Source organism: Halichoeres trimaculatus, unplaced genomic scaffold (assembly GCF_033239565.1).
Source record: "Halichoeres trimaculatus isolate MK-OKI-2021-1 unplaced genomic scaffold, fHalTri1.1 fHalTri1_scaffold_14, whole genome shotgun sequence".
Classification (NCBI taxonomy): domain Eukaryota; kingdom Metazoa; phylum Chordata; class Actinopteri; order Labriformes; family Labridae; genus Halichoeres; species Halichoeres trimaculatus.
The window spans coordinates 833,700-856,318 of NW_027437192.1; the positions used below are offsets into that span (position 1 = coordinate 833,700).

A 22,619-nucleotide genomic window follows, 5' to 3' on the forward strand; every position below is an offset into this window, starting at 1 on the left:
TGATTATCAGTCTTTATTTTGTCCCTCTGGTGCCCCTGTAGCTCAGTTAGATCTCTATGTTTCCCTTCCTGATGTTCTAGAATACTCACACTTTGTTGTAGCTGCTGTCTCTTTAAGACAAACCCCCTTCCCTCTGATTGGCCAGCCCTCTGGAAGCCTGTTGAGGGAGGAGCTATGGGCAGACATTGGTGTTTGAGGCCTGGAGACTCTCATTTGATGACCTCTACATTTTTAGAAAGTGTGGTAAAGATCAGGTGTTATTTTTAGAGCGGGGTGTTTTGGTTGGTCCACAGACAGATTCAGGGATTTCTCCAGCATATGAACATGTAGAGGTGTGAAAATCTGCACACGCTCAGTTTGAACAACAAGGAGTGGTATTTTATACCCATGTTGAAATATAATGTAAAAAAAAAAAAAAGTACCCCCTCTTTAAAGTGCCGGCGCTCCCATTTTACAAGCACTCTTTAAATTACCGTAACTCCTCAACCTTGACCTCAATATTCTGGGTATTACTGAATAAAAACTAAGTGTGACCACCCTCTACAGTCAACAGTTGATGCAACTGTTCTTATTACCGTAATTCCTCAACTATTGGAGCAAGAGAAAAATGCAAACAGTTCCTGAAAGAAGAGGAAGAAGAAGACGAGCTATCCGAGCATGATCTGACTCTTTAAGGCAAAATAACAAAAATGCAGTCCAGGTGGCCTGAAGCAGACTTGGGTGATTTACAGTTGAGAAAAAGTTGGCCACAGTTTTCTGTGCGCTCCTTCAGGCTAGAGAAGAAGACGAGGAGAGGTTTGGCAATGTGAGTTCATCCAGTTCAGCTGTTTCCAGGAAAATACAGAATCTTCTCCAAGAAAACACAAAATCATTTTGCACAGTTTGAGGGAGTTTTACCAAGTTTAGATCCTGAGTGCTCAGAGCGACGTGAGCACAGGGTGATGCATGATGGGAGCCAGCTTTCCGTTTGGGTGAAGACGGTAAACGCTCTGCACAGAAACTGAGTCTGAACGGATGAGTCTGTGTGTCCAATCAGGTCGAGCCATCCAGCACGTGAAGCAGAACATCTTCACGCCAGAGGGAGGGATGAGGAGAGGCATCCCCAACGTCCTCGTGGTCCTCACCGACGGGCGCTCCCAGGATGACGTCAACAAGGTGTCCAAAGAGATGCAGATGGAAGGTGAGCGCCGTCCCCGCTCTGTGGTTCAAAGGCGTTTTGAAACATGTCTGACTGATCATTTTCTGAAGGTTACATCGTCTTCGCCATCGGTTTCGCTGATGCCGACTACGGGGAGCTGGTGAGCATCGCCAGCAAACCCAGCGACCGACACGTGTTCTTCGTGGACGACCTGGACGCCTTCAAGAAGATCGAGGAGAAGCTGGTGACCTTTGTGTGTGAGGCTGCCACCGCCAGTGAGTCCACACGGTTTTTATCTTATTTGATTATCCAACCAGGTGAAAGTTTACTGAGAAAATCTGTTTTGCCAACGCGGCCGGGCAAAGCGGTAGCAGGTTTTTTCAGTACAAAACTCAACAACTCAAAGACGTTCGTATGATAAGAAAGGGATAACGCCCGACGTAGTTTGGAGTTCAGATCAGTTTTTGGGGTTCGAAAGTGAAACCATATGTTTGGGGAACAGGTCAGTTCGTCACCTGGACTCTCCTCCTACTGAGCCGTGCTGTTGTAACTCTGTGTTCCTGATAAACAGAGCAGACAGTGAAGCTTCATTTGTCGGGAAAGGATGTTTTTATGTCCTGAAAGAATCAAATGTTTTTGAAAAGGACAAATTTCTCATGTCTTTCTTTTCTATTCCAGCGTGTCCATCCGTCCCCATGAGCGGCAGCACGACACCAGGTACGACATCACGCCTGTTTCTCAGAGTTTTTGCATGTATTCTCAGATTTTTCATGTTTCCTTTGTGCTCCGTCAGGTTTCCGTATGATGGAGCTCTTCGGCCTGGTGGAGAACCGCTACAACACCATCCCTGGCGTCTCCATGGTCCCCGGCACCTTCAACACCTTCCCCTGCTTCCACCTGCACAGCGACGCGTTCCTGGCCCAGCCCACCAGGTAACACCGCAGCGTCTAATACAGCCTGATGTATGACCACCGGAAACGGCGTCCGTCTCCTCACCTGGTGTCTCTGCCTCACAGGTTCCTCCACCCTGAAGGCCTGCCCTCCGACTACACCATCACCCTGCTGTTCAGGCTGCTGCCCGACACCCCCGAGGAGCCCTTCGCCCTGTGGGAGGTCCTCAACGACAACAACGAGCCGCTGGTGGGCGTCATCCTGGACAGTGAGTCTGAGGGGACATCTCCAGAGAGACGAGAGCTCGGCTGAAGATTCACAGCCAGAGTTTATCAGCTTCAGAGCTCAAACCACAAACAGCGCTCGTCATAAATCTCTGTGTTTCTCCACAGACGGAGGAAAGACGCTGACGTTCTTCAACAACGACTACAAAGGAGAGTTCCAGACCGTCACGTTCGAAGGGCCCGAGATCAAGAAACTGTTCTACGGAAACTTCCACAAGGTCAGAAACACGCCTGACGTTTGGTTCGAGACTCGTCATCAGAGCCAAAAAGCCACTATGTGGTGGGCTTTAAATGTCCACAGATCAGGCTGATGCTCTCCCTGCAAACCTCTTCCCATTCCACCTCCTCCTCTTTCTCTGCTGCGTCTGATTCTACCAGGGTCATATTCAGTTTTACTAATGCTCCCTCTGTCCTTGATCCTGTGGGGTCTTTACTGCTGCTCTCCCTTTCTTGGCTTTTCGTTTTTGTTCATGAAAAGAATGAAGAGGTGTGCTCTCCCTACCTTAGGCTTTTGAGTTCCACTGTTGTCACTAATGTTGCCACTGTTCTGCGACCCAGGCCTTACTGCTGCTCTCCCTGTCTTTGCTTTTTCCTAAATTCATATGTAGAGAGAGAGAAGAGGTGTACACTACCTGCATCAGAATTTTTGAGCTCCACTGCTGCCACTCATTTACACTCTGTTCTGCATCCCAGGGGTCTTTGCTACTGCTCTCCTTTCCTAGGCTATTAGAGTATGCAAATTAAAAAGAAAAGTGGTGTGATCTGCCTTCCTTGGGCTTTGTCATTCCACAGTTGTCATTGATGCTCATGATGATTTGTAACCCAGCACTTTTTGCTGAATTCTCTTTCCAAGCCTGATCTTTTCATACATTCAGATGAAAGAGAGGAGAGATGTGCTCTCCCTGCCTCTTTTTTTTTTTTTTTTTTTTTTTTTTAGATTTTTTTGCTGTTATTGATGTCTGTACTGTTTTCTTTTCCAGGGATCTTTGCTGATGCTCTTCCTGCCTTGATTTTTTTTCCAGTATTTACATGAAAGGGATTAGAGATGTGCTCTCCCTGCCTTAAAATTTTGAGTTCTATTGTCGTGACTAAAACTCACCTAGTCAACTATCCCGAGGTCTTTGCTGATGCTCTCTCTGCATGCTTGACCTTTTCACTTATCCTAAAGAAAGAGGGGGTGGGTGTGCTCTCCCTGCCCCTTTTTTAAGAATTTCTTTGCTGTTTCATAACCCAGGGATCTTTGCTGATGCTCTCCTTGCCCAAAGATTGGAGATGCGCTCTTATTAGAAAAATTATAAAAGAAAGTTGACGCCCTAGGGACGTCATGTGTTCACTTTCTTCTTCGCTGCCGTCTAAAAGTTTCTGTGTGTCCACTTTTTCCTCAGTTTGAGTTAAGTTTTCTTTGTTGTGCTCTCCCCTCCGTCTCTCGTCTCCTCCCTGGCTGATCGCTGACACCGCCGTCTGAGTCCTGTCAGGCTGCCTGCGTGGTGCCCTGATCCTGAACCGGCTCTGGGTCGTGTTGAGTTAGCGTCAGAGTGCTAGCGCTCGGGGACTCTCTGACTGATCTGCGCTCACGTCTGTCGGCGGGCTGTCAGCGCAGCTTATCCCGCTTTGCTCCTCACCTTTTGTTCCGCTCGCTGCAGACGTTTGAGAGTCGCTGCGTTCGTGGAATAATCCTGGAGGACCAGAGCGGCACCTGCAGCTGCTACCTGAGCCTCTCTCTGACTTTCAGAGAAGTTTATGTGATTATGGATCAGAGGACACGCTGATTTCCCTCTCCACAGAGACGTCTTCACTTTTAAAAACTCAGCGTTTCCTCTGGGTCACAAAGTTGAGTTTCCCGCAGCTTTCGTGACATTTTCCCGTCATTAGATAAACCCTGAGTGTCTCCGGCTGTCACTTTCCTTAATTCCTGAAAAGCTGACGTCTAGAAAATATGACAAGAGTGAAGAAGCTCCTTTTGTGGCGGTTTGAGAGCGATAAGACGGCGTGGCTTCAAACTTCACACTCAACAGGATTGGGGTTTGAGATGAGCGGAGCTAACGCGGGTCAGGGAGACGTCTCCGGCTTTAAATGTGCACACTTTGTGTTTACACGCAGGAGATGAAACGTTGGCTGACCTGTTTTAAAATAAGCCGCTGTGACTTGATTCCTCTTTAACCTCCAGGACTCTGATATTTTCAGACTGAAACTCGCCGTCAGCTGCGAGGATGAGTCAAATCTGAGCTTATTTTATTTTGAATCAGGTCAAACTCTCCAACAAACAGAGAAACAACTGGAAACTCATCATTTTCTTTTCTAGCTGAGTCCATCAGCGGAGGATGATCGATGGTTCGCCTCAGTTTGAGAAATCACTCTGACATTTCGGAGCAGACGGTGAAGATGTGTCTGTTTTATGGAGATAAGCTGTTTGAAATAAAGTTTCACAGGCCTCAGCGTTCAGTTTTGTCTTTAGGTAGGAGTAAACTTTCCTTCCTGTGGAGCTCTGAGGATTAAAACAAGACACAGTGAGGAGGATGATTCAGCCAAACAGAGCTGTGACGGAAATAATTAACGCCCTGAAGCCAAAGGAAACCTACTTTGAGACTGATAATTACAGCGATGACAGTCATAATCATCATTTTTAACAAAGACAGATCTGTCCTGTGGACGAACACGCTCCTGAATCAACCGTCTCAAACATGTCCCTGACGTTAAAGTGAAATAGGCAGATTTCTGAGATTTTTTTAACTGCTTTAAATCTGATTAACGTGTTTACATCATTGTTTTTATTAAAATGTGAGATTTGAATGATCTGCAAACTGTTAATCTCCTTAAATCCATCAAATTGGGGCTGTAGGAGGAAGGAGGGGTAAAACATGGAATGGATCAGGAAGGAAAGGAATGGATTACAATGGAACACAATGGAGTTGAGTGGAATGAGTGAAAAGAAAGACACGGGACGGAATAAATGGAACGGATTGGAGTTTGATGGTAAGAGTAGAATAAAACACTACAGATGTTGCATTTCCTTGCAGAAAATGCGTTGAAATGCTGAAGCTGAAGAAGTTAAAATAGTTGTGAAAAAGCTTAAAATGTGAAATAAAAAAGCTGAATAGTTGAACAAAGTATGAACTGAAAACTTGGAGTGTAGAAGGAGGGATGAGGAAAGAAACAAAGAGTGAAAGAGTAAAGTAGAAGTGAAACAGGGAAGAGGAGGTGAAGAAGGAGTCAAGAAGAAAAGATGAGGTAGAAGCGAAGAAGAAGTGAAGAGGAAGTGAAGAAGAGTGTAAAAGAGAAAAAGTTAGAAGAAAGTAAAGGAAAAGTTGAGAAGAAGTGAAGAAAGTGAAGACAAGGAGTGGATAAAGAGAGTGGATACAAAAGAAAATGTATATAAAAGTTAAATATAATAAATAAAATTAAAAGAAAGTTCAAACAGTGAAATCTCAATGTAAAAGAAATCAGAAATCTATGACTAATGTGTGAATAGGATAAAGGATAATAGGACCAGTTTAATGTGTGAACCAAGTCTTAAGTCAAAGTCTGCAGGAGGTAGAAGCTGTTTAAGTGGATAAGCAGATTATTTCAGTCTCTGTTTTTGATGGTAAAATGTTTTGAATAAAGTTTAATAATTTAAAAGTTAAAAAAAAAGTGTAGAGATGTGAAGACTACAAGCATCCTTCAGCTAAGAGTGAAATAAACACACACACGTGTCTTTGTTCCTGAATGTTTTGATGAGTTAGTAAAAACAGCTGCATGAGATGAGGGTTGTCATAGTGACAGGCTCGTTAGGCTACAGGTGCAGAACTTTGCCCTGCTAATGTGTTACTCCTTGGGCATTTTATGGTAAAGCAAAAGTCTGAATTTCAGAGGAAAATGAACAAACCGTGAGAACCCCAACACCCTGAGGAAGCCGTCTTAGTTTCATGTCTGTAGACCCAGGAATGTGCCCAGGACGGCGAGAGACCAATGAGTGAAATTCCACTAATCTCTGAGAAAACCCCTCAAGAATTAAAATTGGAGTATATGGGTTGCTGGAGCTGACTTTACCTGACAGTTGGCCATTTCGTGAAAAGGTGCTCCATCCTTTTGCTTAAAAAAACACTTTGTCAAAGCAGGACAAGATTACCTACATTTTAATGTATTTCTCATTTTTCTACTATGAAGATTTCAGAAGATATGACAATTTGTTCGAGAAAGCTGCAACCTCTCAGCAGCAGCCTGCTAATGCTGAGTCAGCATTTCAACATAATAAAGTCACAGGATAACAATATGTTGAAATGCTGAGTCAGCATTTTAATATAATAATAGATTTAAAGCTTTATTTGTTTGGCGAATTAAATCTGCTCTGAAATCTGATTCATTCGTCTTTGCTCAGGGTCTGAAGTTGTGTCGTTGAGTCCTCGCCGTCTAATACTCAGAAAGTAAAATCCCAGGCCCTGACCGACTGTTTGTATCTGAGGTTAAAGGGTTAAATTAAAACAAGTCAAACTGTCTGATGAAGTGAAACGTGCGCTAACGCAAAGCACGGCGATCAGTCAGCGTCTGCTTCCTGCTGCTTGGGAAACACAGTATCTCTGTGGACTACAATCATCTCTGGACGCCGAGCAGTAATTTCTCTCTTCAGACGTGAACTGAGGAAATGACACGCTGCGTTTCCTCCCTCTGATCCCGCTCTCTGTCAGTCTGTCTTTGAAAAACTTTCACTTTATGTTCACAGAGACACGAGAAACAAGCAGCGATCGCTTTCTTCTCATCTGACTCTCAGGAACGCTGAGTCAAATTACAGAGCAGAGCTTCAAGCTGGAGCTGTGTGTGTGTGTGTGTGTGTGTGTGTGTGTGTGTGTGTCTGATATATCTGCTCCAGCAGGACAAACTGGGAGCCTTTCAACACTTTAATGACGCTGTAGTGAGTTTAATTGCAGCCTATGGAGGATGGAGGTTTATAAAAAGCGCGGCAGCAGCAGAGTTTGTTTGTGCAGCACTTTCCAAACAGAGGAGGTGATTTCAGCTGTGAGAGGAGGTCAGGAACACGCTGAATGAACGTAGAGTTTCTCAAGTCAAAGACCCGTCTGTTTCCTGTCTCCTCACAGCTCCACATCTCCATCAGTAAGACCAGCGCCAAAGTCCACATCGACTGTAAGATGGTGGCCGAGAAGAACATCAACGCAGCCGGGAACATCACCACGGACGGCACCGAGGTCCTGGGACGGATGGTCCGCTCCAGGGGGAACAAAGACAACTCTGCTCCGGTGAGAGCGCCACCTGGACTCAGATCCAGATCCCAGGTTTTATCACCACCGTGAAAAAGTCAGACTCTGACAAAGGAGCAAAGGAGGAAACATCTGACTTTACTGACTCCATGTGTGGATGCTAGGGTCTTCAGATCAGTCTGAACACTGACTTTAAAATCCACTGAATAAAAAAAAATTAATGTAAAAAATACGGAAAAACTCAGAATACATGAAAACAGTCCAAGATTTCCTTAGAGAAAAAATAAAATAAAATATATATATATATATATATATATATATATATATATATATATATATATATATATATATATATATATATATATATATATATAAATTTTAAAAATCAGCATAATTTAGAAATAAAAATTACATTTGAAAGATCAAGAGTCAATTTAATGAGATAAAAATTATAAAATGAGAAGCTGAATTAATGAGAAAAAGCTCCTAATGAGAAAATAAAGAGTTTTTTTTTTTTAGAAAAATAGCCCACATTAAAATTAAGAATTGTTTTAAAACAAAAGGTAAAAATTGTGAGATAAAATGTCAAATTTGGAGTAAAAAGGCATTTGAATGAAATAATAAAATCAAAACTGTGGAATAAAAAGTCACATTTCATTCAATAAAATTTTAGAAATGTGAAAAAATAAAGCTGTAATCATGAAGTAACACCCTGTGATTTTTTAAAATTTAAAATACAAAATAAAATAAAATAAATAATAATAAAAAAATATATATATAACATTGTGAGCAGCTGTGTCAATTTTTAGTTAAAAGAAAAAAACATAATTAAACAAAGTCTTTATTAGAAATAAAAGTGCAATAAAAAGTTTTTTAAAAATTTTACTAGGCAAAATTATGATTCTATATTTATCTGTTTTTTTTTTAAAATATATAATAATAAGATAAAAACTAAAAAGGTCAAATTTGAAACAAAAAGTTTGACATAAAAAGTTACAATCAGATCAAATTCAAGACATTTCAGAAAATCAAAGTAAAGATAAACCAATATAATGTATAAAAATCAATATTTTAAAACCCGTACTTATTATTTATTATTTTAATTTTACTCTGCTGTGATCAGTGACTTTTTAAACATGTTGTGTTTCTGTTTCTGCAGTTCCAGCTTCAGATCTTCGACATCGTCTGCAGCACCTCCTGGGCCACCAGAGACAAGTGCTGCGAACTTCCTGGTCTGGTGAGGTCAAAGTTCATCCTCCTCTGTCTGTGACACGAAATCAGTGTTTCATTTAATGTTAGGAGATAATTCCTGCAACACCAACACCACATTGATTTTCTGTTTTTATCTCTTTCTTTCTGCCTGGAGATTTTTCCTCCTTCACTTTTTTCACACACAATACACACCTTTCTCACACACTACACACACTCTGTACGGTGTATCATTAATGTGTGTAAAACTTTTGACTCACCTGAAAGAGAAAAACATGTTTCCACTTGAATTTAGGGTGTTTAACAGAGCTGTACGTCGCCCTCCTGTGGCCAGAATGAGAACTACAACAACAAACACTGAAAAAAGCAGCAAGAAGTGGACGTTTGTTTTTAACAGGAGCCAAATTTTTCATCATCTGCTTTTTAGCCTCAGAGATAGAGATGTTTAGGTCTTTCTGCTGAATATTCATCGTTTGAAGAATCATTATTTCCTCCTCAGAGAGGAGCCAAAGCTCAAACCGAGCGTCTGTTTCAGGTTTTTAACCTTTCAGCTGCAGATGCATCAAACCATCAGAAATTCATCTCTTAAATCCACAAGTTTTGTTTTTCTTTGACCACTTCTCACCTCACTTTCCTCCTTTTTCTTTCCCTGTGTCTTCATCATCGTCATCTTCATCCTCCAGAGGAAGGAGGTGGACTGCCCGGCCATGCCCAAAGCCTGCACCTGCACCCAGGACAGCAAAGGCCCCGCCGGCCCTGCTGGACCCCCTGTGAGCTCCACACACCACAGACACTAACACCCACCTTCATCCTCCTCCTCATCATCATCATCATCCTCATCATCATCATCATCAGTCAGAAAGTCCCTGTTAAAAAAACCATCATCATCATCAGTTTGTAGCTCTGATTAAAGTCTTACACAACATTTATCAGATGACTCGTGGTCAGGAAACAGGAAGCACAGGGTGAAAAATACTTGATGCTGATTGGTCGATACGCAGCGCGCTGTTGCCAAAGAAACAGCTGTCTCAAAGCAGTTTTTGAAGGATCTTTATTTCACTGCAGACAAAGTCGTCTGAAACCGTGTGAGACGCTGCTAAAAGCCCTCAGACGGTCTCCACAAACACTTCATTCGTCTCTTTCTGACACAGATTCACAAACAAACACTTTGAAAAGCTGGATTAATGGTTTTTGTTCCCCACAGGGAGGACCTGGGATCAGAGGAGCCAGAGGCGACCGTGGAGAGCCGGGCCCCGTGGTGAGTGGGATGGGCTCAGGGCTTATCGATAGGAAGTGATCAAACAGGAAGTGTGAAGGCAGATAAACCTCCCCAGCGTGAGCTTATGAAAATCACTCTGCGTTGATGTTTTTCTCACAAATCCATCCTCTCAGCCCGTCCGTGGTCTGGACCAGCAACCCGCTCTGGTCCAGGTAAACGAAGGCCGGTTTAGAGGCCTTCATGATCTCGTTGGTCTTCCACGGCCTGAGGAAAAAGCAGCAAAGACAGATTAGTCCCTCACGCTCAGACCTCAAAGAAAAGACGTGTTTTTCAGGGACGTCAAATTTCTCACAGGTACTGATTCTCTGAGTCGTCTGCCCACTTCCACTCCCATTTCTGGCCCCAGGATTTATTTTCCACTGCGTGAAGACCGATCCATGAGGCTCTGTGTTCGTTCAGTCCTCTGAGAAACGTCTAAACACAAATAATACAGAAATATCAAATCCAGGTGGTACGTTTTTATCACCTGGAGAAAAAATTCAAAGGAAACGAAAGTGAAACTCAAGGTTTAACATTTTAAGCTCTTAATCTTTGTCTCGATTTTTCAAAAGTACTACATTTTAATTCACTGCATCTACTTTGAAAATCCAAGTTATAAAATGTAATATCTTGAAATTATAAATATTAGTAGCATTTTATGAATCCATGCATAAAACTTAACATCTTATAGTTTTACTGTTGATTATAACGGACATAAATTTCTCATGTCTGTCTCCTTTGATCTCATAAAACTTGATCTTCTTTTAAAAAAGGTTTTTATTTTGATAGCATGGTTTCCTGTGTCTCGTATTGTTTCCTGTTTTTTTGTTCAAACAACAACTGTCGGTCTACAGTTTCAAATCCTCTGCAAAGGTGCCTCAAACTGCAGTTCCCAGAGTGTCCACTAGAGGCTGTGTGAAGAAGCAGCAGAAACCACACACACACCTTCAAAAAGCTGATCTTTAGAAAGCTGTCACTCTTCAGACGGATTTTATTTGTGTTTTTAATGAGAACGCAGCATGAAAAGCATGATTACAGCCCGAGCGCAAAAATCAGAACGAAGGCCCTCTGGTTTATTATAATTTTCCTTTAAGTTTTCTTCAGTGACCTTTAACCCCAAATTGCATGCCTTCATCACCAAACTTTCTCAAAATTCAGTCACAGAGAAAAATTCATAATTCCATTCATCTTGTGCCAATATTAGCTTAATTGCGCCCCCAGGTGGCAAAAACACAAGCTACTTTCAGCTACAGGCCTCAAATTTTTGTGCTTAACTATCATGCCTAGACCTACAAAAAAATCTCTTATAACTTAATTTTGAACAGGAAGTTTGGAAATTGGAGTTGAGTGTCAGATTTTTACAATTTATCGGGGAACATATTTGATTGAACTTTTTTTAATTTTCATTTTTTCATTTTTTTTTTTTTTTCGTATCAACTCCAAAGTGGTCTTGTGTATACGAGACATATTGACGATGAAAAGTTATCAAAGGTATTTTTCAAACTCAGTGGGCGTGGCCACAAATGACCCTCAAAGTTGCCTCATAGCTAAAGAATGTGTCTGTGGCCCCGCCTCAAACTCTGAAATCTGCCATTAACCAGGAAGTCGTTGCCGCCCCTTCATATGAGGAACAATCTGCTTTAAATTTCACTCACACCATCAAAGTCCACCTCCCAACACATCTATAAGCTCAAATCTCTGCTTCTGCAACAGTGCCACCCTCTGGAAATGCATGGAAACTACTCACGTGTTCGTCTTTGGTGTTGATGCTGACCAGGTCGGCTCCTCTCCTCACACAGTCTGCTCGGCTGTCGGTCCAGTTCTTCAGCTCTGAGGATCTGAAGTAACAGCTGGACCTGAACCTGCTCCAGTGATCTTCAGAGAACAGATAAACAAACAGGAAGTGATGTTTCTCACCGTCACTCCAGATAAAGTCAGGGTGTTTCTCTTCGATCCTCTCACCTGAGCCGTTGACCCCTGACGGACAGAGGCAGCTGCTCAGGTTGTGGTACCTGGACTGACTCTGCTCAGAGCTGGCTTCATGAGTCCTCCTGAGCTGGTCTTTATTTCACAGGGGAAACAGGAAGAGGTAAAATGAGGATAAAAGTGGTTTTACAGTGGCTCATAGTCTCAGGTTAAGAAATAAAGATCCTCACAGAACTCGTACAGAAGGACAGAGAGCGCTGCCGCCAGCAGGAGGCACAGCAGAGCCAGGATCAGGGTCCAGACTTTGTACGGGTTTCTGTGGACGCCTCAGACCGTTTGATCCTGAGAGGAAGGAAACACAGAAAACACAGGAAAGGATGGCAGCAGGACGGTTTTATGAAGGGTCACGTGGACGTTAGTAGAAAAACTACACAAGAATGTCAGCTGTCAATCCTCCTTAAACGTGAGGTCAAACCTCATTTTTAACCTCTGATAAATACTTTTTTTTTTTTTTTAAGTCTATGGCAGTTGAAAAATGGGGTATTGTGCTTTTTTTGGTCTTTATTTTGTCCCTCTAGGGCCCCTGTAGTATCTCTCCATGATTCCCAGCTCAGTAAATCTCTGTTTCTCCTCCTGGTGTTTAGTTAAAGTCTCCTCTCCTCCTCCAGTCTCTGCTCTGGCTCCTGTCTCTTTAAGAACTGATGTTAAAGTCCTGGTTCTGGTTCTTAAAGCTCTACACGGCCTTTATGCTGCAGCTCCATCAATGAGGTTCTAGAATGTTCATCATCAAGCACAGAGAGCTTCTGTCTTTGTGATGTCACAGCATTCCGGAACTCTCTGAGTGTTTTTAAAGAGAACTACAGAGCCTCAGCTTTTATACCAGCTCTGACTGAAGCGTCCTGGCTGTTTGCCGTAGTTTCTCATGATTTCTCTCATTTCCTTCCTGGACGAGTCCTTCAGTGCAAACACTCAGTTATTATCACTGCTTTGACAAGATTTATCAACCAAATTAATGTTTACCTTTATGATAAGTGTTTATTCTTTCTCTGTCTCTGTTTTGTCCCTCTGATGACCCTGTAGTTTGGTCGCATGATTTATCAGCTTCCGTCTGAAACGTTTGTTTTAGCTGCTGTCTCTTTAAGGCTGCCCCCTCTACAAACCCCCCTCCCTCTGATTGGCTGCCCCTCCTGAGGCCTTTGATAAGGGAAGCGGAGTTTTTGAAAGACCTTAGTGTTTGAGGCCCCACCCCTCCCACATATTATGAATCTAATGAAGACAGTCTCACTGAAGTTTTGCTGTACAAAAAAAAGTGAGTCATAAAAATGAATAAAAGACGAGTTCATGAAGAGTCTGGATGAAGAATAACTTCTCTAACGTGTAAATGTTCCTGATGAGTCATGATATGAATTAAAAACCTACTTTTCACTTTGTTTTCAATAAGAAGTCAGACTGAGTTTGTTAGCATTGGTTAGCATGTAGCTGCTCCTTACCGCCCTCCTGCGTCAGACGGTTATTTTTACCGCCGGTGTACCCGTCCCCGCTCTCGTAGATGTCCACCACCCTCTCCACCTGGTCTGCGTCCCTCAGGCCTCCTCTGCTGAACCTCATGGCGACCATCGGGCTTTCGTAAATGTTGGAGGACATTTTTTCATCCTCCTCACAGACGCCGCTCTGCCGTCTCCTCCTCTGATAAATCTCTCCCTCTGGCTCTGGTGATGCTGATGGAGGTGGCGTCGTCTCTTCTGAGGTTTCTCTACGTGTTAACACTGTTTCAACACACAGGAAGCAGCGACAGGAAGCACACACCGGCATGTTTATCAGTGTGAAAGATAAACTCCTGAATGATCGCAGGCTTCATCTGTGGTTACTAATTATAGCCGTCACGTCTGTTTCTGTTTTTTAAAGTCACTGAAGGCGTGAAACAAACAGAAGCTTTAAACCAACACATTAAACTCCTTCCTGTTCAGATAACGCCCTGAAAACAAACTGTGACACGTTCAAATGTTTGTTTCTGATCTGACGCTCTGACAAAAAAAAGGGACATCACACCTTTTTTTTTAAAGTCTGAACTTTTCTCAGAATTCTGATTTTAATCTTTGATTTCAAAATAAAAGTCTGTCATACTTTTTTATCCAATAATTCTGACTTTGATATCAGAGATGAAATCACTGAATCCTGACTTGTCGTCTGAATCCAGCTCCACACATCTCAGACTTAAGAAACGATTTTCTCAGAGCCTCAGTTTCAGAAGTTAAAACTGTTTCGGCCTAATTAAAAAATGTCGAGCTTTCCTCCTGGGATTCAGTGGTGAATGTTTGAATCAGACTCAAATCTTTAATATCTGAAATCATCAAATTCTGCCTTAAAACTAAAAAGTTTAACTCATTCTTTAAATTTTGACTCTAATTTTAAATTTCTATAAATAGATAAATAAATAAACAAATTCTGACTACAATTGGAAAAAATCCAATATTAATCTTTATATTTTGCCTTTTTTTAAAAAAAAAATCAGTGTAGGTCTTGAATTCTGACTTAAGAATAAAAATTCCTGTATTAATCTTCAAATTTATTTTAGTTGAACAAAATTAATTAATTAATTAATCTGACAAATTCTCATACAAATCATTGAATTTGTTGTAAAACTTAAAACGTTTCCAAATAAACCTTTAACCTTTAACTTTCATCCAAAAAACTGCCAAAAGAAAAAAACTCAAATTCTGACTTTTACCAAACAAAAACATATACAAATTGAGAATTTTAAATTTACCAAAAAGTAAATTTGATGTATGTTAAAATCTGTCTGTAATCCAAAATTGCGAGAAAAAAAAATCCTGACCCTTTAAAAAAAAGTCCTGACCCCTAAAAAAAAATCCTGACCCATAAAAAAAAAAATCCTGACCCTTTAAAAAAAATTAAAAAAAAAGTCCTGACCCATTGAAAAATAAATCTGAAATAAATTCAGTAAATCTGATTTAATTATAAAAATTTTTTGGTATTTTTTGAGAAGATCAACAGAAATATAAGTTTTTTTTCCTTTCTTAAAATTTATTTTACAGAATAATCTTTATTAATTCATCCTGAGGTCAGTCACACTCTTTCTCTTTCCCTCTTTCTTTTTTCTTAGGGGCCAACTGGTCCAGTAGGTGATACTGGTGTACCAGGACCTCCAGGACCTCAGGGACCACAGGGACCCAGTGGGCGCTCCATCATCGGACCCCCGGTAAGAAAAGCCTGATGCCTGGTCCTGCCGTAGAGATCCAGTCTCATGGTTCCTCTGGTTGTCTTCATGAAAACAGAAACAAACAGAAACATGTTGAAACGTTTTCGTCTGCAGGGTTCACCAGGAGAGCGGGGACAGAAAGGAGACGCAGGACAACAAGGAGCTCAGGTAAAACTGTGAAGCGGACTCACCTGTTCATGTTTGATCCATCATATCTGGAAGCTCTGACTCCAAGCTCTGTGTGTGGAAAAAGGGGGCGGAGCCAGCGACACGTTAACATTTATGGCTCGTTAAGAGAGGAACTTGGAAGCTAATTTTAGCTCACAGAGAAGTTTCTTTAAAAAGTTAACAAACTGAATCAATATGCTGCCACGCCCTCTGAGCATTTCCCGCCTTTTCATGTCTTTAACCTTAAATGGAAACAATAAATGAGCTGGCGTCTTAAAATAATGTGAAATTAACTGATTCGCCCCCTGCTGGCCAACCACAGGGAAGTGCAGGCTCCTAAACCTGCTCTTATCTTCAGTCTCTGATTCAAAGGAGCGTCTGCCATCATGGATAACCTGAGTAATGGTCTGGTTTTTGTGAAAATAAAGCGTCTTCTTTTAGCGCTCTTTATAAAAACAGGTCAATAACCGACACGGCAGCTCGGCGAGTCGTCAGAGACGTAAACTGTCGAACTCTCAGAGCGACCGAGGATCGCACAGCGGCCTGTTTGATCTGTTGTTGGAGGAGTCTGTCCTCCTGTGATTCTTCCTCTGCTGTGAATTACTCCGACCGCTCTGACCTTTAGGAACAAACACGTGTCAGGTTTGACTCATGGCGCCATTTGCCAAAGGTTGAATTCTGACGCTGAAATGTGTTTCTGTTCCTTGTTTCTGCTGCGACACAGTTTTTTTACCAGAGAGGTAATTATTCTCTGCTTTTGTGCCGCGTCTGCTTTAACGGGACGGTCGAAGTTAACGAAGGAAGTCAGGAAAACACGGGTTTAGAGGCTGGAGCGAGCGTGAAGGTGGAGGCGAAGCTTCCCAGAGAAACAGGCTGGAAAGTTAAAGAGTGGGGACAAAAATGTGCTGCAGACTCAGTCATGTAAAAGCTGTTTGACCCTAAAAGCGTCAGAGCATCCGTTAAATAAGAAAATTACCTGAAAAGAAGAAACTCACATCCTGTAATTTACAAACTGGGAGCAAACGTCAGCTTTGGCATTAAGCAGTAAAAGAAACGGTCAAAGAAAAACTGGAAACTGCTCTGAGAAGACACAAAATATATTTTAATCCAGTGAAAATGTGCTTTTTGGACGTTGGGACGGAGAAAAAAAAAAGTTTTAATTGTTTCTTTTGGCTGCAGGCGCTGACATTAAGAGCAAGATATTTTATGTTTGTTTTATTATTATTTTTTAAAGTATACATGAAAAGTCACAGGTAAATAAAAATAAAAAGTATTTAATTAAATTTGTTAAATTCTAATAATAAAAGTTAGGATTTTTAATTTTTATTAGATTAAAATAATTAAAGTCAAAATTAAGTTTCCCAGAAATCTGACTCATAAATTCAGATTTTATTTTTTATTTATTTATTTTTTTTACTTTTATCACAATTCAACATTTAATGAAATATATACAGTTCTTCAATTTTTCTTTTTCTTACAGCTGTCAAAAATAGGCACAGTCAAAAATAAATAACCAAAAAAAATAAATAAAAAAATAACTTAACAAAAGTTAAATAAAATTTTTAAAAAAAATTTTAAAGATATTTTAAGAATATTTTAAAAGTTGAATATTTTTTTTTTTTCTTTGGAAAACATTACATCTGGAAATCGAGGAATAGAGTCTGAGGACACCTGGTGGACAGCTGAAGAAGTGCGACGAACGTCGTGGTCATGTGACTTAGCAGAGAAATGTGATTGAAAAACAAAATATCAAAATAAAAATAATGTTCAAATGGTTTATAAGAAACTGTTTAATCTGTCAAGATACTGTCAAGCTTTCCTCCTGGGATTCTGTGGTGAATGTCTGAATTGGACTTCAATCGTAAAAATCTGATAGAAATCATCAAATTCTGCATCTAAGCTAAAAAAAATAACTCATTCTTTAAATTTTGACTCTAATTGTAAAATATCAAATATAAATATTCAAACTCTGATTTTGACCGGGACAAAAAAAATTCTAGTTTTAATCTTCAAATTGATTTCAGTTAAAAAAAAAAATAATTTGAAAAATTTTTAAGCAAATCATTGAATTTGTTCTAAAACTTAAAAAGCTCCTATATGTATATTTAACCTCTAACTTTAAACCAAAAAAAACTGCCAAAAAAAATCCTCCAATTCTGACTCTTCCTAAACATCATCTATGTACAACATTTAAAAAAATCACCAAAAAAAAAAAAAAGGAAAATGTGATAATCTCAAATCTGACTGTAATCAAAAATTGGCAAAAAAAAAAAAAAAAAGAATCCTAACTTTTTTTTTCATTCTGACATAAAATCAACAAATCTGACTTAATTGTAAAATTATGGTAATAAATTCAGAATACCGACAGAAATTTTAGGAGTTTTAATTTTTTTAGCATAATGTTTACAATAATAAAAAATAAATAAATCAGTCAGACTCTCACTGAGCCTCTGTCGCCCTCTGCTGGATGAACCTGACCTGCAGTAACCCCTCTCTGTCTCTGCTGGTCTTCTGTTTCAGGGGGTCCCTGGCAGACCTGGAGCTGTGGGAAGAGAAGGACCAGCAGGGGCCAGAGTGAGTCTCAGACCACAGACTCCTGAGATGCTAACGCTGTTAGCGCTGAGAGTCTGTCAAACACAGCACAGGGCTGCTAACTGCAGCTGTTTCCTCTGAGTTTGTCCTAACAGGCCTCCGTCCTTCTCCCTCACAGGGGCTCACGGGTAAAGACGGACCCCCAGGCAGACCGGGCCCTGCAGGAACCATCGTAAGTGGTCCTGATGCTCACGTCTTGTTGGAGCCTCGTTGTTGCTCAAAGCCACCTGAGTCCAGATCTTAGTCCTCTCTGAAAACCACCTGTTGACTCCTGGTTTTTGTCTCTGCAGGGATCCCCAGGAGCTCCGGGGTCTCCAGGATTCACAGGACCTCCAGGAAAGCAGGGGGAGCTGGGACCGCCGGTGAGACCGCGTCAGAGGGACTTCCTCACAGCAGCTGTTTGTCCTCTGAGCTCACAGCTCGCCGTGTCAGAGAAAATCCTGTGTGTGTGTGTGTGTGTGTGTGTGTGTGTGTGTGTGTGTGTGTGTGTGTGTGTGTGTGTGTGTCGGGATGGAAGCTGAAAGTGAAATCCTGACCTCCTTGCTTTAAAATCTGACATGTTTTTGTCGTTGTTGTCTCATTTCTTCCTCTCCTCGTCGTTTCAGGGTCCTCCTGGAGGAAAAGGGGAGAAAGGTGAACGGGTGAGTCTCTGTCTGCCATATTTTTTTCCCTTAAAGAGCAGATTCACTCCACTTTAGACCCTCTGCATGGTTTTTAGATTCATCTTAACAGAAAAAAAAACTTTTATTTGACTGAAGTACTCGAGAGTCTGAAACACAAGGTGTTCCTCAGGGAAGCGTTCTCAGGCCTCCTAGATTTCAATCTGTCATGGTTCATCTTGGTGGTATCATCTTCCTGTACGCCAAATACGAGAATTTTTCATTTGTTCGGGATTAAATGAGGGTATTTTGCTTTTTGGGTCTGTTTTCTGTCCCTCTGAGGCACCCGTAGCTCAAAGAAAAACCCCAGTTTTTCTCTCACTTGTGTTTTAGAAAACTCTTGTTTCAGTGCCTCTTTAAGAACAAACCCCCTTCCATCTGATTGGCCAGTCCTCCAAAGGCCTGTCAGGGGGCTGGGCTTGGTGTTTGAGGCCCCGCCCCTAAAACGTGTCATGAACCTTGATTCAACTCTTTAAATCTGGGTAAATGAAAAGTTTGACATAAAGACGAGCTGGGTGTGTCTGCAGGGCGACCTCCAGTCCACGGCGTCGGTTCAGGCCATCGCGCGGCAGGTCTGCGAGCAGCTCATTCAGAGTGAGTACACGCCGTTCAAACAGGAAGTAAAACGTGACGGTTTGTTCGGCTCTTTCAGGAGAATCTGGATTAAAGTGGACTCTGGAGTCTCTGTAATCAGTAACCCTTTCCTGTCTCCAGGCCACATGGCGCGCTACAACTCCATCCTGAACAGCGCCCCCAGTCCCCCCGTGTCCATCCGGACCGTGCCAGGACCCCCAGGAGAGCCTGGAAGACAGGGAGCCCCGGGGGCCCAGGGAGAGCAGGGACCTCCAGGAAGACCAGGCTTCCCCGGACAGAACGGACAGAACGGGCAGCCCGGAGAAAGAGGTGAGGAGAGCCAGCAGGGGGCGCCGTTTGGAGAGGGTCACATGTTTTTAACTGTGTGTGTGTGTTTCTGTGTGTGTGTGTGTGTGTGTGTGTGTGTGTGTGTGTGTGTGTGTGTGTGTGTGTTTCTGTGTGTGTGTGTGTGTGTGTGTGTGTCCAGGTCAACCTGGTGAAAAGGGAGAGAAAGGATCTCAAGGTGTCGGAGTCCAGGGCCCCAGAGGATCCCCAGGATCACCCGGTAAAACAAAACTCACTGATCCGGATCAGACAAGTCCGGTCTAATCCTCAGAGTGTTTCCCTCACAAGCTCCTCCCCCTTCTCCTCCAGGTGCTCAAGGTCAGGGCAGACCTGGCAGCCAGGGTCCCACAGGACGGCCTGGAAACCCTGGAACCCCTGGTCGGCCTGGAGTTCCTGGTCCCGTTGGCCCTGCTGGTCCTCCGGGGTACTGCGACCAGAACTCGTGTGTTGGCTACAACGTTGGAGGTACGTAAGGACAGGAAGTGTCTGCTGAGGCAGATTCTTCTTCTGTGGTTTTATCTCTGCCTGTGAGCTAGAGCTGGTCTTCCTCTGGGCCCCCTGAGCTGGGTCAGACCTGAAGTGTTCCAGCTTTTGGTTTGAGGGTCAACGAGCGAACGGGTCAGACGCTTACTGCCCATGAGTTAAACAGGCTGCATGTCACAGTCGTTCACCACACGCCGAGTATCCGAAGGTGAAACGCCTTCAGATACGATCAGCGTTCAGATCCAGAATCAGATCCAGATCCTGTCTCAGACCAGGACCCAGGTCACAGGTTCAGGTTTCATATGGGATCTGGTTCCTCTTCACTCTTTTTGATTCTTTCTGATGCTCTCAGCTTGTTATTGGAGAGTCTCAAACGTCCAAACAAGTTTTCCGAAACTCAGCATCCACTCAGCTCTTAAAGGCGCAGTTCACACAAATTCACCGTGAGAGGAAAAAGAAACACGGGAACGTCAGAGCTGTGACGAAAACATGCTGCGACATTTTAAAATCTCACCTGAATCATTTATTCTCCTCAGTTAGAGACATGAAGTTGTGTCCTTTGGATCAGTTCACACCACAGTTACGGTGGCCCTGAAGGTCAATTTCACAAACTTTTCACAACCTCATATGAAGGAACATAGAATGTTGGGCTAAAACTGAATCAGTGTCAGTGTGTTGGCTGTCTTGAATACAAGGACGAGATGGAGATTTATGTTTTGGTAACTTCAGGCTTTCCTAAATTTGTCGACAAAATAAATAAAAAAAATAAATATCTTAAATAAAAAAAAAAAAGGAACAACATTTTCTTTAATTGTGGAAATATCTCATGTAATGCAAAAATATTTAATAAAATCTAGAATTTTTATAAATAACAATGATTTTGTTAACAAAAAAGTTACTATTAATAATAACAATAATAATAATAATAATAATAATAATAATAATAATAATAATAATAATAATAATAATAATAATAATATTATTATTATTATTATTATAAATTATAACAGTAAAAAAAAAATTAATTTAATATTATTGTTTAAGAAATATAGGTTTTAAGGTTTTTGAATTTTGCATTTGATAACACCAAAGTTTTGCTGAATAGTTTTATATTTTTTTGAAAATTTAAATTCTTGTTGAAAATAATTTTGGACTCTGTGAACATTTTTCTTTTCAATTGCATTTCAATTTTTGCCCCATTCACCATTTTATTTTAAGTTTTTTTCAAATGAATTTCAATTTCTATGGATTTTTTTTTTTTTGATTTTTCTATATTTTGTGTGTAATTTCTCATTTTCTATTTTTTTAATTGATATTAAATTCATTTTAGTCACTTTTTTGCATTTCATTGAAAATTTCCCATTTCATTTATGTGTATATATATATATATATATATATATATATATATATATATATATATATATATATATATATATATATATATATATATATATATATATTTTTTTTTTTAATAAGCTTTCAAAATTGTTTAATTTTTTCAATCTGTTTTTAACACTTTCTCATCTTTTCACTCTGTTTAAATTTTTTTTTAAATCCAAAATATATATTTATGTTTAGTGTAATGGTTTAGTCGTTTCATTAAATACTTTCATCAGTGATGATTTTAAGTTTTTCTCTGTTGTGATTTTTTTGTAGTTTAATCTCATTCTAGGATGAACTGGTTGCAGTTTTTACAGTGATTGTAAATTATCTGTAAATATTTTCTCTAAATCTAAAAAGTCAGAGCAGCTTTTTGAAACACGGATAAAAGGTGTGAGTTACCCGTCCTGCTGCATCGAGGCAGATGAAGATGAAGATGAAGATGAGTGAGGAATACTCTGAGCTGTCTGTAAACAAACTTTAGAGAAATCTCCTCAGTGTGGTTTGAATTGTGTGAACTGACCCTTTAAGAGGATTTCTCCTTCCTGAAGTCGTTGAATCTGCATGATCTCCGTCTCGTCATCAAACCAGATCACAGACTGGATTCTGGGTCTGAACGTGTGGTGGTTTTTCTCTGACTCAGTTTGTGGGAGTGGGTTTAATCTCCGTGGAGATGTTTCATGAGGGTTTTCTCCAGCGCGCATCGATCTTTAAAACTCACAGAGAAACAAAAACAGAGACTAAATTCTTCAGTCGGAGCCGCTGCCAGGTTCAGTTTTTAGCCTCGAAACGACTCAAACTGTTTCTCTGACGACGCCTCAGGGGAAATTAAAATCTCAGAGATTTAGAGACAGAGCAGCAGCTGAATAAATCAGACTCACTCATGGATCAGCTGATCCTGACGATGTCGAATGGATCAGCTGATCCTGACGACGCCGAATGGATCAGCTGATCCTGACCATGAAACGATGGATCAGCTGATCCTGACAATGTCGAATGGATCAGCTGATCCTGACCATGTCGAATGGATCAGCTGATCCTGACGATGTCGAATGGATCAGCTGATCATGGCGAGGACATTTAAATTTGAATCAAAGTGTCTGTGAGACGCGTGGAGGAAACCCACCATGACTCGTCTTCCCCCTCTGAAAGCATGACTCTGTTAACCCCTGATGTGTTGAGGTTAAAGGTCAAACAGCAGCCTAGGTGGCGCTGTGCAGCTGGCGGTCTGCAGGGTTGTCATGTGAGTAACGTCTGCATGTTGTAATGAATCCTGTCTGTGTTTCTCTCCCCTCCTCGTC

At 41.2% G+C, this 22,619-nt stretch overlaps 2 protein-coding genes across 4 annotated transcripts in view; one reads left to right on the forward strand and one right to left on the reverse strand.

Moving 5' to 3' along the window:
• col14a1b (collagen, type XIV, alpha 1b) overlaps positions 1-22,619 on the forward strand; it is a 130,118-nt gene that overhangs the window by 103,466 nt on the left and 4,033 nt on the right. For 2 of the 3 annotated variants that reach the window (XM_074686661.1, XM_074686663.1), the window contains 20 exons: positions 1,037-1,180; positions 1,249-1,413; positions 1,817-1,855; positions 1,932-2,070; positions 2,155-2,297; positions 2,422-2,531; positions 7,386-7,544; positions 8,665-8,742; positions 9,398-9,484; positions 9,919-9,972; positions 15,023-15,118; positions 15,233-15,286; positions 17,807-17,860; positions 17,997-18,050; positions 18,169-18,240; positions 18,484-18,519; positions 19,065-19,131; positions 19,252-19,440; positions 19,598-19,675; positions 19,765-19,920. In XM_074686661.1, the coding sequence (XP_074542762.1) occupies positions 1,037-1,180; positions 1,249-1,413; positions 1,817-1,855; positions 1,932-2,070; positions 2,155-2,297; positions 2,422-2,531; positions 7,386-7,544; positions 8,665-8,742; positions 9,398-9,484; positions 9,919-9,972; positions 15,023-15,118; positions 15,233-15,286; positions 17,807-17,860; positions 17,997-18,050; positions 18,169-18,240; positions 18,484-18,519; positions 19,065-19,131; positions 19,252-19,440; positions 19,598-19,675; positions 19,765-19,920 (1,974 nt within the window). The remainder of the gene's footprint in view (positions 1-1,036; positions 1,181-1,248; positions 1,414-1,816; positions 1,856-1,931; positions 2,071-2,154; positions 2,298-2,421; positions 2,532-7,385; positions 7,545-8,664; positions 8,743-9,397; positions 9,485-9,918; positions 9,973-15,022; positions 15,119-15,232; positions 15,287-17,806; positions 17,861-17,996; positions 18,051-18,168; positions 18,241-18,483; positions 18,520-19,064; positions 19,132-19,251; positions 19,441-19,597; positions 19,676-19,764; positions 19,921-22,619) is intronic. The other variant, XM_074686662.1, reaches the window with a different exon arrangement.
• On the reverse strand, positions 9,895-13,710 carry LOC141803221 (natural killer cells antigen CD94-like). Its single transcript, XM_074687181.1, has 6 exons — positions 13,389-13,710; positions 12,129-12,224; positions 11,935-12,033; positions 11,720-11,847; positions 10,286-10,407; positions 9,895-10,197 (listed from the first exon to the last, which is right to left on the reverse strand). Exons 1-6 carry the CDS (start codon positions 13,708-13,710, stop codon positions 10,065-10,067), a joined length of 900 nt encoding a protein of 299 aa, XP_074543282.1. The 3' UTR covers positions 9,895-10,064.